Here is a 14,831-nt window from a genome sequence, read left to right as displayed (position 1 = left end):
TGTTTATAGTAAGGGCAAAGCTGTGAACAAACAAGAATGCTAAAATAGACATGTTTTAAATAAGTGAATTAAAATGTTGCAGGATTCCTTTTAGTGAGGTGCATAAATACCTCCTAAACATACTTTTTGAATATTTGGCTCTGTATTAAATCAGTTAACAAGCACAGGTGGCTGGATAAAAGTGACTAGTTACAGGAAGTTATACCTGTGTGAGCACAAGATATGTTGAAGAATGGGAGGTGTGGTGTAATTCTCCCTTGGGATGAACCCTTCCATGGTAGTAGATGTGTCTTCAGAGGAAAGGAAATACCATGATTTTCCTAAGATACTTGCAGTGGCATTGTGTCCTGCACACAATTCAGGAAGAGTTACAGGGAACAGAAGGCAGGATTTCAGCACAGGCTTTATTCTTGGAGTTAGTAGTGGCTCTGTATTGTGCTTTTCTTACCCATGGCTGCTATGTTGTGGAAATGAAATGTGCTAAACAATTCAGATAAGAGTATTTGTGGTTCTTACATATCTTGACTTCTCTGCCTATTCTGATATAAATATAAAAACAGTAAACGTATGTGGTTTGGTTTTGTTTTTTTATCTGCCAGCACCACCAGATAATCCAGCAGTACATGGTGACACTAGAGAACCTCCTGTTTACAGCTGAACTTGACCACCACATTCTGGCTGTGTTTCAGCAGTTCTGTGCTCTGCAGGCCTGAGGGATCATTCACGGACACAGTCTTGTCTGCAGGACTTTAGTGAATTTAATTTTTTTTTTTAATGGCAAAACTTAACATGGGGATGGAAGAATTTTTTGACTAAAACTGGCTTTCATGTGCTCCTATATAAAATAATAGAGTATTGTAAAAAAAACAAACTGTGTAAGCATCGTAAGCCTTAAAAGATACGACTAATAGGGGATATTTGTGAAGTAAAGTATTAATTCCTTTTGTTGTCTTTTAATTTAGTTTGACTCTTTGCTTCATGATAGTAATTTTATTTCTCCCCTCTTGCTATGTAAAAATAAAAATCAGGCACACCTCCCCCCCCCAAAAAAATTCCTAACCTCACAACAAAAAAAGCCAACCCCAAGCAATTTAATTTGTTACCTCTGTTTGTCCCTTAAATCAAATTAATTGCAGAAATGAGGAATAATTTGTAGTGTTTTGTGAGTATGAAAGGGGATGCACCTTCTCAGTGAGCAATGTGGTAAGTTCTCTAGTATATGCATAGGAAAACTGTCTTAACTTTGGGCATGTGAAACACGTTTTCAAAGTAGCATAGAGCATACAAATTTGTTTTATTACCAAGCCAGATAGATTTTCAAACTTTGAAAGAACATGTAATACAGTTGAAATATGTTTTTTAAATGTATTGTCTAGTGTCTTATTACAGTATCTGAAAACAGTCAGTAGAGAAGTTTCATGGACCACTTCTGAAAAATGCAATTCTTTTTGCAGTGTGGTCAAGAAATCATGAACTGCTCTTGGTAGCAGTCTTCACTGATAAACAGAGACAGTAAGCAAGAGCTGGAGTGGAACAAACTTTTGACGTCCATGCTGCAAGCCTTACCTGAGCGTTGGGAGCTCCAGTCCCAGATGCCAGGAAGGGGACAGGACAGTGCTGAGTTCATTTTTTTTTCCTTCGGCCTGTAACTCGCTGGACTGTCACATTTGCACTGGGCTGGACCTGCAGGCCTGCAGGATGTCAGAAATCTTTCTGGTTAGTGACAGTGGATCAACCAAGTGCTCTCACCTCATCTGGCTTGGCAACAACTGCTGCATCTGCTACGCTTCCCTTGCTTTAAAATGTGATGGCAGCATGTTGCTCCCATGGCTTCAGAAAGTGTTTTAATGCCAAATTGATACATTACAGGAGACTTAGACTGGGAGAACACAACTGAAAATAGAGTAGGCTTAGTTTTGAGTTAGGCCAGTAACATGAGGTACATTAGAGCCAAACCAGAGTGTTCTGTACCATGGTGAGCAGCAGTGAATGGCAAAGATCCTGCCTTAGGTGCTCAGGTCCATCAGTGTGCAGGGGGCTTCCAAGCTGTTTATGGTCTCTTCATTTTGCAGGTGAATGTTTTAAAGAGTTTCATACCCAGTGCTGTTTAGTTTTAGCTTAGGAAATTCCGTGCTTTGAGTAATTTTGTTCCTGTACAAATTATTTTTTCAGGTATTATACCTAGAAATGCATTTCATGTGTACATTGACCAATGGCCTCCTGACCAAGCAAGGAGGGTAAAAAATGGAACATTTTGTTTTGACTGTTCACTTAAGTTTGTGTGTGGCCTGTAGCAATCTGATATATCCTCATAGACTTAGATCTGTTACTTCTGCTTTTTCTGCTTGCCCTTTCTGACTTAACTGATTCCCCTGCTCCCCCCATTCTTTCAGGGTGTACTGTTATTTGTTGTAAATTTGCTTTATGCAAGGATTTTGTCAGTCATGCATGAACTTAATGCTTCAGATCTTTCTCTGTTGATGTTCTTGAGTAATCAAATAGGGTTTCTTGTTGTTTTTTCATTTTTAGGAAACATTTAATACTTTAAAGGTTTTAATTGGAGTTTAATAGTTTTTTTCACTGGCTTGGGTCAGTATCAGTTCTGATATTAACTAATGGTGAGGGTTCTGACTATAAATGTGACTTCTGTAAAATCGGTAATGCAGTTAGAACTTGCAAACCTGTAACTTTGAGCCTTGACAAATACTGATGCTGGGGATACAGTTGCAAATGCTTGAGTGTAATCCTGTGTTTTAAAACCAAATAGCAATGTCTTTCAAAATTGATTTAAGTTTCAATCATGCCAAGCTTTGAGCATGGGCTTTGATTGCATTTCTTGAGTCTGTTGGACACCTTCACCTTCTTTTAGTTCTAATGGTGTACACCTGATTTGACTGAGAAATTGGCTGAATCTGTAGAAAAGAGAGTGAAACACTTATGTAGTGATACCAGCAGCTAACTGAAGAAACTTGGAACTGCTGAAGCATGAAGTGGTGGATAGTGTAAAGATGATGTAGAAATGTGGTGTGGTTGGAAAAAAATGCACACTTTAAGACAAAAATAAATGAAGGTGAAGCAGGTTGCTGCTGAGAGTGTTTGTCCAGTCTCTTTGGGGGACACTGAAGCAAAGCAGTCTTGCTGGGTTATGCTGGTGTTAAATGCAGAGGGGATTAAGCAGTTTTGTTTCCCGGCACTCGTGCTGGTACCCTGACTAACACTCCTTGCACTACAGCTGGTCTAACACGCTGCCCCACCTGCAGCCATGTGAGGCAAGCATAGGTGCTGCTAGGTGCAAGGAGGTGCTGTTGTAGGAATTCTCCCTCTCCCTTGCCACCTCCTGTCCTCTGCCGCAGGAGATCAGGAGGGTGTGGGCTGGTGGTGCTTGCTGCGGGGTGGGGGGCATGCTGCAGCATGCCCACAGTAGGGCAATAGTCAGTGACCATCCCCATCTGCCCTGGAGAGGAGTTTAGGTACCCAAGACAGGGTCGTGAAACCATGACATGGAGGACTACCTCCACAAGCGCTGCTGGGACCTGCCTCCCTCCTCTAGACAAGCCACCGTGTCACTTCCTTAGGTCTTGCAAGGCCCTAAATCCCTCTCTGCTTGGTGGGCAGGCAGGTTACTACATAGCTGCAGATGAGAACATTAGAAAAGTGAAGACCTGTTATTGAAACATCATCTGCCCTTCCCAGGCACCTTGTCTCCTCTAACAAAACCACAGCCTCAATTAGGTTGGAAAAGAGCTCTGAGGTCATCAAATCCAACCTATGACTGAACATCACCAAGTCAACAAGACCATGGCACTAACTGCCATGTCCAGTCTTTCCTTGAACACCTCCAGGCATGGTGACTCCACCACCTCCATGGGCAGCCCATTCCAATGTCCAGTCACCCTTTCTGTAAGGCAATCTTCCTGATGTCTGACCTGAACCTTCCCTGGTGCAGCTTGAGGCCCCATGTCCTCTTGTCCTGTCAGTAGTTGCCTGGGAGGAGAGACTGACCCCCAGCTGGCTACACCCTCCTTTCAGAGTTGCAGGGAGCGTAAGATCACCCCTGAGCCTCCTTTTCTCCAGGCTGAAAAAGCTCTGTTCCCTCAGCTGCTCCTGGGCCCTTCACCAACTCCATCGATCATCTCTGGGCACACTCCAGCACCTCAACACTCTTCCTGAATTGAGGGGCCCAGAACTGGACACAGAACTTGAGGTGTGGCCTCACCAGTGCCAAGCCGGTCACACTTGCTGGTACAGGCCATGATGCCATTGGCCTTCTTGGAGACCTGGGCACACTCCCAGCCAGATGCTAGCCAGCACCCATAGGGGTCTTTTTCCACTGGGCCTCTTTCCAGCCACTCTGCCCCAGCCTGAACGAGGTTGTTGTGACCCAAGGGCAGGACCTGGCACTTGGCCTTATTGTACCTCATACCTTTGGCCTTGGCCCATTGATCCAGCCCATCCAGATCCCTCTGCAGAGCCTTCCTGCCCTTCAGCAGATCAACACTCCCACACAGCTTGCTGTCATCAGTGAATTTACTGAGTACAGGTGATCTCATTCAGATCATCAGTCAAGATGTTGAACAACACTGGCCCTAACACTAGTTCCTGAGGGACACCACTGGTGACCAGCCCCCAGCTGGATGTGACACCATTCACCTCTGCTCTCTGGGCCTGGCTGTGCAGGCAGTTTTTAACCCAGCAAAGATGCACCTGTCCAAGCCATGGGCTGCCAGCTTTTCCAGGAGAATGCTATGGGAGGCAGTACCAAAGGCTTTGCCGAAGTCCAGGTAGACAACATCCACAGCCTTTCCCTCATTCTCTTGGCAGGTCACCTGGTCATAAAAGGGGACCAGGTTGGTCAGGCGAGACCTGCCTTCCCCAAACCTGTGTTGGCTGGGCCAAATCCCCTGGTTTTCCTGCGTGTGCTGTGTGATCACACTCAAGATGATCTGTTCCACCCCAGCACAGAGGCTGACAGGCCTGCAGTTCCCCAGATCCTCCTTCCAACCCTTCTTGTAGATGGGCGTCCCACTGGCCAACCCAGTCATCCCAGACCTCCCTGGTTATCCAGGACTGATGATAAATGATGCAGAGCAGCTCAGTGAGATCTTCTGCCAGCTCCCTCAGAGCCCTTGGGTGTATCCCATCTGGTCCCATGGACTTGGGTCTAATGGCTGAGCAGGTCACTACTTCCTGCTGGATTACAGGAGGTCTATGCTGCTCCCTGCCCTGTGTACCAGCTCAGAGTCCGGTTGCCCCAAGGGTAACAGGTCTTTCTGTTAAAGACTGAGGCAAAGAACCCAAGTATCTCAACCTTTTCCTCGTCCTTAATTACAGTGTTCTCCTCTGTGTCCAATAACAGATGGAGATTCTCCTTGACCCTCCTTTTGTTGTTAAAAGTATTTATAAAAACTTTTTATTTTATTTCACAGTTGTGGCTGGATTGAGTTCCAGCTGAACTTTCATCTTTCTCATCTTCTCTCTACATGACCTACCATCATCCTGGTACTCTTCTTGAGTTGTCTGCCCCTTCTTTCAGAGTTCCAGCAAAAGCATCCTGTTCAGCCAGGATGAACAGGAAGACCAGGCTGGTCTTTTTCCACGATGGCTCATCATCCGGCACATAGGGACAGTCTGCTCCTCCGCTTTTCAAGATTTCCCCCTTAAAAGCAGAACCAGTCTTCATGGGACCCCTTTGTTATTAAAACTGTTTCCCAAGGGACTTTCTGAACCAGTGTCCTAAATAGGCCAAGGTCCACCCTCCAGAAACCCAAGGCAGAGGTTTTGTTAACCCCATTCCTTACTTCCCAAGGTTTGAAAACTCTTATCATTTCATGGTTGCTATGCCCAAGATGGCCCCCAACCGCCACATCTCCCACCAGCCCTTCTCTGGTTATAAACAGCAGATCTACCAGGACACCGCCCCTGGTATGCTCATGGTGTAGTTTAGGAATGGTGTTCCCCAGTTGTGTTCCCACTGAAACATTCCAAACCATGCACAACTTGCTCACTCCCCCCAGCAGGATGGGGATGAGAATTAGAGGCACAACAGGTAAAGATCAAGGGTTGAGATAAGAACAATTTACTGGAAACAGCAACGAGGTAAGAAAGGAACAGTGTCAATATTAATAACGGTGTGCAAGAAAGACAATCAGTCCACATGCAAATGCCCACCCGGTGAAACCCGGCGTGACCCTGATGGGGAAGGACCCCCTTCCACCCACTCCCTGTGTATGGTGCGAGGCGGTACAGGACAAACTGCGGGCCTGGGTTATGCCCCTCCTGGCTACTGCAAAAAGTAACTGTCCTGGTCAGCCCACTTGCCAGCTGTCCGTTTTCTTCCGCACACTCCAGGAACCTCCTAGACTGCCTCCTCTCCCCTGTGTTTTCAGCAGACATCCCACAAATTAAAGTCTCCCACAAGAACAAGGGCTAGTGATTGTCAAACTCCAGCCAGCTTCTTACAGAACACTATCTGCCCCTTTGTCCTGGCTGGGTGGTCTGTAACAGACTCCCCGTGGGATGTCTGCCTCGTTGGCCTTTCCCTGATCCTCACCCACAGGCACCCAACCTTTTCATCACTGCCCTTAGGTTCTGTACAGTCAAAACCCTCCCTAATGTACAGAGCCACTGCCTCTGCTTCCCCACCTGTCCCTTCTGAAGAGCTTATGACCATCTTTGGAACACTCCAGTTACAGAGTCATCCTATCACATTTCCATAATGGCAAATATGTCAATAGTTTTCCTGCTGAAAATTTCAGTTCTGCACAGCCACAGTGGCCAAGGATCACCAAGGAAGTCTCCATAGACTTCCCTGTAGTCTGCCATATTTGCAATGATAAATAAATGTAGAGCCACTACCCTAGAACATGTTCCTTCACTTCAGCAATTTCCACATGCATTCCCCAACAGCTGCAAGAATGAGAATTTGAAATTTAAACTTGAAAGTAAATTCACCCTCTACTGAAAGCAAACATCATTCAGGTGCATTTAGAAGAACCCTGCTGTGGAATGCTATTTCCCTCTTGCCCCAAGGACAAGTCTTGACCCTTACCTTGGTCTCTGGTTCAAAACTGGAAAGAAAAAAAAAAGGACTCTATCCTGCGAAACACAGTAGGGATGTGTCAGACCATCTCAAGGAGCAGGCAGCTTTCCTTTCAAGAGAGAATTCTCCTTTACGGAGTTGGGTATCCACGCCAAAGGAGAACCTGCCTCCTGATATGGTCTCCCACTGCCAGAAGTGCTGCTTTATCAGCTTGTTGCCCTCTGCCTGCCCATGACCAGTAACTGAAAACCAGACAACAGTCAGGAGAAAATACAGAGCCTTCCTCCTGACAGAAGCAGAAAAGCAGTGGAAGAAGTTCATTTCATCAGTGCATCAAGTACAATGATACAAACTTACCTTTTGACCAGGAAGACACCAACTGTTGAACTGTTGCAAACGTGCTATATTCTACCCTAACATCTAGCTTAAAAGCCAAAGCCTACTGTTCTTCACAGAGCTTCTTTCAACTGAGAAATATAAACCTTCATAGAATTTGGCAACAGCTTGTTCATAATTAGCATTTATTTGACTTTAATATAAAATACCATTAAAAACAAAGTAAAATTGAAAAAACAACAGGTTAACACTACATCTTCTCGTAAGTTAATTCATGACCACATACAGTGCATGTCTTTTTATATGTATCTTCATCAATGTTTTCTTCTGGTCCATATTCATGTTCGTGGATACTAGCTTCTTTCTTCCACAAACTACTCCTCACGGCACGGCGGAGTTCTGGTAAGAAATACAAGAAAATTTTAAGATTTTAATAAATCTTGAATAATGTTTAATAAAACTCAAGCTACCCAGCTTCCTGAGGCCTACAGATGACAATATGCTTGCTGCCTGTCTTCACAAATTCTGGGAAAGAATCTGCTCTTGCAAGAACAAGCTCTGACTTGCCTTGCAATCCTCACCTTGTTTGCATATTTTAAAGGCCAAGAACTACACTGTCATGGGATCTCACAGGCAAAGATTTTCCATCTGGACTAAGGACATGTTGCTCGCTGCCTTTTTACACAAAGCCATTCAAAGGTATCCAAAAGGGGTCGGTGGAATGCAAAGGAAAAGTTTTTATAGAACACCTCATTTATTTTACATGACCAAGAAAGAGTCATTTTCATTCAGGTCACAGTAAGCCTCCCAAATGACTTGGCATTCTCTAAGCTTTATGCCCAATAATATGAGTTGCCTCTGCAGCATCCGCAGTGAAATCCGCGGGTTCTCTAGAGCACACAAGCTGGCAGCAGACCCCAAGATATTATTCGGATGTTGCAAGCGGGTGGCAAGCATACTGAACAGCAAAATGTGGTCACATTTTGAGCCAAGCCATTCAGGCTGCAAACTTCGTCACGTTAAGGCCTGTACTTGCACTGAACTCTGGCATCTTGGCTACAGTCTGCTGCCAGTCCTTCTGTGCACACAACATCAATGGCCCAGACAGCGGTTATTTGTGCAGTCTCAAGTTCTGCCTCCTTCAGAAAACACCAGTACAGCCAGCTTGAGCTTTCTGCCCTTGTAAATGCCACCCCAAAGCAAAGCATGGATGCTACAGGTGGCACAAGAAGTTCCACCCATCAAATACTCTTCTAAATACTAATTTATTAGGAAAAAAACCTGAAGAGTAAAGTGCAGTAAAGACAGCAGCTAGGAATGCTGTGAACAATAGGAAAACCTGTTTTCTACCTTCATTACAGCCACTCCACCTGAAGCTATCATAGAATTATAACCCACTGCCACAAAAATCCCAGTCTTCCACAGTCAGAAGTATCAAGAGCAATCCATGGCACATTCTGGGTCATACCCAAAAATTTGAAAAACACTATAATGAACCATTTTAATTCATTTCTGTCACATCATGTCCACAGGACAACAGGAGAATTCAAGCTGGAAAGGACCTCAGTCGTGCAGTCCAACACTGCCCAAAACAGTCAGCTATGAGGTCAGACCAGACTGCTCCAGGCTCACCCCCAGTCTTGGAAAACCTCCATTCTGCCACACTGAATCTCAGTAATTTAATCAGATACAGACACAGATTTAAATAGAACTACACTTCAGGTACTGAAGTATGTAATTTTAACACTTCACCTTTAACTTTCTTGTCGAACTTCTTCTGTTTCATCTTCTCTCTGCTATCACGGCGGAGCTCCTTTGCTTCTTGCAATGCTTCTTCGCTACCCCAGACTTCAAGTGAACGCTTGATTACCTACAGGATGGACATAAATGCCTTTTTTTTTCCCCTGAAACGATAAAAGTAAACTATTCTAACTCACAAATTTAATTTTTCCCTACACATACATAAACCAACCTATCTTCCTCTGCCACCTCTCTGCTCTTGACTCACAAAGACTGCACTCCCCTTCCACAGGAAGAGGCAACACTGGTTTTTAGTCTCAGCTGGATGTAACTTAGGAAAACTTAAACCCAGCTCTAATTTTGCCCATATTTTACTAAAGCAATATGATTCCTATGAAGTACCAAACAAGAAATAACAAGAGCCCTGGGAAATCCACTTGCCATTCCTGCTGCCTCTGCAGGCAAATCTGTGAACACAGCTACAAAAGGCCACATACAGCTGCAACTGCCCCATGCACTTCAGAGTAGCACTGAAGGGCCATGTGCTTTGTGACTTGTAGTTGTGCAACCCACTAAAGTTCTGCTCAATGAACATCTTTAAAATGCTCTCAAAACCAGTTATTTTCACAACTTGGACCGCAACCATTTAACTGTAACAAGCCATACATAACACACTCAGCTTTGACAAAATCATTCAGGTACCAAGTAGACAACCAAAGCTGTACAAAGGTAAAAAACGGTCTGAACACAGTAAGTTTATATACCTGTAGTTTTAAATAAAGTTTCATTTCACCCCATCGTGAATTATGAGGGTTTTTCTTCACAATGAATCTGAGCACTGGTTCCCTCTTGTCTAAGTCACAGTCTTTAAGGAGATACTCTTCTTTCGCTTCTGTCCTTGTTATAAGCTTATGTTTATCTTCAACATCTCTGCAAGATGTAAAATAATGATGAGAAAGCTACACCCTTAAACCACAGGTTCTCAACATCTAAGCCCCCATTCTTTCTAACATTCCTGAAATACAGGTAGCCCTAATCCTGTTTTTTATGCATGCAAATAACTTTGGATTCCAAAAGTCTAGCTAAACTCCAGACTAGACTTACTGAAATTAAGTGTTTAAAAATTCCCCCCATTTTAGCAAACACAGGCTGAGAAGCCTGCTCTTCTACAAAGGCTTTTCTTCTATTTTATTACAAGAGGGAATAACCGAAACTTAAAATGAGTGTAAGTAATTTCAGGTATTCACCTAACCTAGATGCAATCCAAGAGGACAGAGGTATAAGCCTGACTGACATGGTCAAGACAGAAAGAATGCGTAATGTGACACAGGTCAGATCACCTGAGAATACACACACTCCATATGCTTCTAGATCTCAGAAACTGATAAGCAACACAGACAGAGCACTTGTTTCTATAATGCAAGACAGTAGGCAGAACCACCACAGACTTTTAAAAGACTGTAGCTTTTACCAGAGAGATAATGAAAAACTCTGTAACCACAGCAGCATTTAGGAGTTAATGGAAAAAATTACATTTACGCAATCCTGACTGAAGTACAACTTGAATTGCTTGAGCTGAACAATCTGCCAAACACTAAGTGCTAACAACGGTCATCAAGGAAGTACTGCTGTAAATGTAGCTTTACTAGAATTCAAAGTTCACAGTAACAGCTAATGCACCAAGGACACTCCAGCCATCAGCTACAAGAGCTTAGACCAGAGGAAAAGAATTCCAAAGGTTCCAAGTCCTGTCCTTAACATCCTTTTCCTACTCACTGTAACTTCCGCAACAGAACTTTGCCTCCAGTATGACTGTGAACTGCCGACACCACGTGCACACCCCTAACCACTCCCTGCAGTAACTGGGTAGGCTCCCAGAACTCCTGCCTCCCTTTTTCTTTCATTCACCCAATTCATTCTTACACACACGGGCAGCCAGCTGCTGCCGTTGGTTTCATTGCCCTGGTTATCTTGATGGCTTTTGGAGCGTTTTCTATTAAAGATAAGAGCTTGCTCTCCTCTCAAGGTCGAACTCCTGCTTACCCCGCAGGCCAACCAGTAACCTCCCATGGGGGCTCTGCCCTTTGGCTGCTGTGCTTCCAGCACGCCCATGCTGACCAAAGTACCAACTTCACTTGGGTTAAAACACTGGGACTGCAAACACTGTCCTAATCCCTGCTCTACTTCAGAGAGCAGATATTTGCATTCCATCAGGTTTTTAAATGGCTCCAGTCGGCAGCCAAACATAAATTTTCACACTGACAAACACACCAACTGCTCTCATGACATCCTATTTCCATAATGTCGTATGAAAATCCACTGATGTCCCCTATCCTAAGGCAGGCTTATGAGACAATCTGTGATTCAATTCCATAATGGAAAATACACAGGGTATCAGTCAACTTTCATTTACATTTTTTTGAAGTTACTAAAATATGTCTCTTTGCTGACAGCCTCTTTGAATTAAAGACTGTAACTCACTGAATTATAGCCAGCAATCTTTATGTAAAATAGTGCTTCTCTCCTGATTATTTGTAATACCTGCAATTATCACATGTTGCGCAATCAAAGTGCTGCATAAGGTAGGAGTCCATGAATTCTTTGCCACAGTCTCCACAGATGAGATAGTCAAATTCTAGTACGGGTGCTAATGGAAAGAAATACTTTTTTAAAGGGACTACAATGATAAAAACAAGCATCTAGAATTGGTATTACAGGCAACTTTACTAGAATTCACATAAGCATGTTACAAACTAGTTTCACTCTATCAAAGTTTTTCAGAACAATACAGTACAAATTCAAACCCATTTACCACACAACTCCAACTCTATTGGAATGGGTTTTTTTTGTTGGTAAATTCAGTTTCAAGTACTAAATTTCAACATTTAAATCCAAGTTTAACTTAGCCATTGTTTAAAAAAATTCTCCACATGTCTCCCACAAAGTGCTTCATATCGCCTCCTGCTACTTCCTGTTCTGACCCTCCCAAAATATGCCCTGATTTATAGAGGGCATGCAGGCAGAAACAGGAGGAAGCAAAGAAAGGATTCAGTTTGAAGAGGGTGGCTAGAGCAGGAAACTACAGGAGCTGCGCTGGCATCATAGTTCTCTCAGCTCTGCTCCAGTTTTTTTCCTAGCTCAGCCACACCTGCCTCTCCCTAAACGAGCTCAGTGGAAGCCTGGGGCAGTTGGCAAGGTTCTTGTCCGTTCCAGCTGGCAGAAACGGAGGTGGATGGCCAGAGAGCTGCTAGGAGTGGAATGGGGATGGAGCTCCACTACAATCCTCTCCCCAAGCCCTCTCAGCACTGCTCCAAGCCCAGACTCATCTCAGCGCCAGCCACTGCTTCTGGCCGCATCCTCAACGGGCGGATCACCTCCAGCGTCATCACCATCTGCTTTTATGTTCCATAGGACACCAAGAAACACCGATTCAGGGAATAAGAGCTATAAGGAACATTCCTTGAACAGTAACATTGGTATTCTATCAGAAAATTAACATTTCTATACAGTTTTGAAATCTGAAAGTGAGACAGTGCTGTGGAATTTTAGGAACACCTGAAGCAGAAGATTAATGGTTGACATGCAGCACCATACATTTTAATTGCGTTTGCATTTATAGCAGATCCGATCCAGCAAAGACGACATTTTATGTAAATTCAGTCCTACTAGCGACAGCCGGATGCTCAGTACTTCACAGTCATTTCATACTCTTACATCACATTCCATCATTTAAGGCAGTGCTCCCGAACACGAAGACATTTTATTAAGACAATGACGTTATGAATTACACAGCAAAAAATACGCCCAGTGTAAAGGCACCCCAGATCTACTTTAATTTATTGTTAAACATTAGCCCATCAAAAGAAGCAGGGCTGCTAATTGTTTACACTGTTAATGAAATCTGGTGCTGATTTCTAACAAAGAGATACACTGCACCAACAGCCCCGCAGCTGATTCAAGCAGAACAAAGCAAGACAAAGACAATCCCAGAGAAGAAAGTCGATCTATTTTGGGACCCTTACTTCTCCATTCGTTTTTTTTGGGGGGGGGGGAGAATATCGCAAGGCAATGTGCTGAAATCCTCCACCGAACGATCAGTAACTTGGCGCCAGCACGTTTTATAACGATAAAAGCTGGCACTGCAGCAGCGCTCCGGTCTTGGCACAAACCACATCAATCCCAAAATTACCACAACCGACAAAGCCGCGCAAATTTACTCTCATGTCGGTCTTAAAATTCAGATTCCCCGAAAGAAATAATGGAAATAACGTTTATGGGGGAAAAAAAATATTAAAATGTGCTATACCCAAGGGCACTTGCTGTGTCCCACTTCCGCGGCTTAAAATTCTTCATTTTTAATTACCGCGCATTTGCTATAGCCGATTTAATGCTGAAAAGAATTGGACGCGCCACTAATCGAGCACATCCAGAAAAACGTGTGAAGGAGAAAGAGGGGTGGCGAAAAAAAAAAAAAAAAGGACAAAAAAAGGAGAAAAAAAGAAAGAAAAAGAGGGTAAGAAAGGAGAGTAAAAAAAGCCCGGGAAAAAAAAAAAGGCGCCCATCCATCCCGCCCCGCTGGCGCGGCCGGAGCCGGCTCACTGTCGCCCCCGCGCCTTCCTGCCCTCCCCCGCCAGCCCCGCGCACGCGGCGCCGCCTCCTCCCGCCGCCTCCCCGCCAAACCCCCGCCGCTCCCTACGGATTTTTTTCTTAATTACCGGGTGGGTGCACGATTTTCTCGCCGGCGCCGCGCTCTTCCTTCTCCTCGTCTTCCTCCTCCTCCTGCTCCAGGAAGAATCCCCCTCCCGTATCCACGACCTTGGGGAGGGCCCGCGCCCGCGCGCCGCCGCCTGCGGGAGCACAAACGAGGCGGGCGCTGCGTTAAAGCGCCGCCGCCGGCAGGGGGCGCGCGCGGCCGCCCCCGCCGCGCCGCGCGCGCGAGGCGGGGGGCCGCGCGGAGAGCGCGCGCGTGCAAGGGCCCCCCCTCCCCCACACATGTGGGGGGAGGGGGGCCCCTCGCGCGCCGCGGCGGATTCTCCCCCCCAACCCCACCCCGTTCCAGCCACCCTACCGCCCCCCCCCCCCCCGCCCGCCGCCCCACCGCCTCACGCCCGGCGGCGCCCCCTTTCCCCACGCCGTTCCCCTCTCGAAACCTCCCCCCTGAAAAAGAGAAAGAAAAAGGCGCGGGGACTCGCCCGTTCCGCCGCCGCCGCCATCCGACCTGCGGCAGGGTAGGGCCGGGCCGCCAGCCGCGCCTGCCGCAGTGCCAGCGCCCGCTGCCGGTTCCGCTCAATCTTCGCCAGCGCCGCCGCTGAGAGGTGCGGCCGCTCGCCCGCCGCGGCGAAGTCTCCTGCTCGTGATCTTGCTCGTGGGCCGGGGCCGGGGCCGCGCCCGCCATGGCGGCGGCGGGGAGCGGCGGAGCCCCGTGGTCCCCCCCGCTCCGGCAGCCGCTCTCGCCCTTCCCCTCGCCGAGCCGCCGCCGCACTGCGCCTGCGCAGGGCGGGGGGCGGGGGTGGCCACAGAAGGGGCGAGGCCGCCCGCGCAGGCGCGCAGCCGCCGCCCCGCCCCTCCTCGCGAGCCGCCAGGGCGGGGGCCCCGCCCCGCCGCCGCCGCGCGGGGCGCGCCGGGAGGGCGCGCGAGGGGGGAGGGGAGGGGGGGGCGCGCGCGGCCAGGCGGCGGGGCGGGGCCCGCGGCCCGCGTGGCGCGCGGAGGTGGGGGG

The 14,831-nt window shown here is 46.6% G+C and overlaps 2 protein-coding genes across 2 annotated transcripts in view; one reads left to right on the top strand and one right to left on the bottom strand.

Annotated features, from left to right (window-relative positions):
• The window catches only part of NCBP1 (nuclear cap binding protein subunit 1), a 32,071-nt gene extending 28,981 nt beyond the window's left edge, over positions 1-3,090 (top strand). Inside the window, exon 23 of the mRNA XM_039566928.1 lies at positions 600-3,090. Within this exon, the coding sequence (XP_039422862.1) occupies positions 600-713 (114 nt within the window). The 3' untranslated portion in view covers positions 714-3,090. The remainder of the gene's footprint in view (positions 1-599) is intronic.
• Positions 3,091-7,531: 4,441 nt separating this feature from the next.
• XPA (XPA, DNA damage recognition and repair factor) lies at positions 7,532-14,603 on the bottom strand (the record flags this gene model as incomplete). The annotated part of the gene is given in 7 exon segments (XM_039567409.1): positions 7,532-7,774; positions 9,128-9,245; positions 9,880-10,045; positions 11,657-11,762; positions 13,831-13,962; positions 14,334-14,565; positions 14,568-14,603. Coding segments are annotated over 7 exon segments (939 nt in total), but the record flags the coding sequence as incomplete, so codon positions are not given.
• Positions 14,604-14,831: the final 228 nt, after the last annotated feature.

Source organism: Corvus cornix, chromosome Z, assembly GCF_000738735.6.
Source record: "Corvus cornix cornix isolate S_Up_H32 chromosome Z, ASM73873v5, whole genome shotgun sequence".
Classification (NCBI taxonomy): domain Eukaryota; kingdom Metazoa; phylum Chordata; class Aves; order Passeriformes; family Corvidae; genus Corvus; species Corvus cornix.
This window is presented reverse-complemented; position numbering and strand designations above follow the sequence as displayed.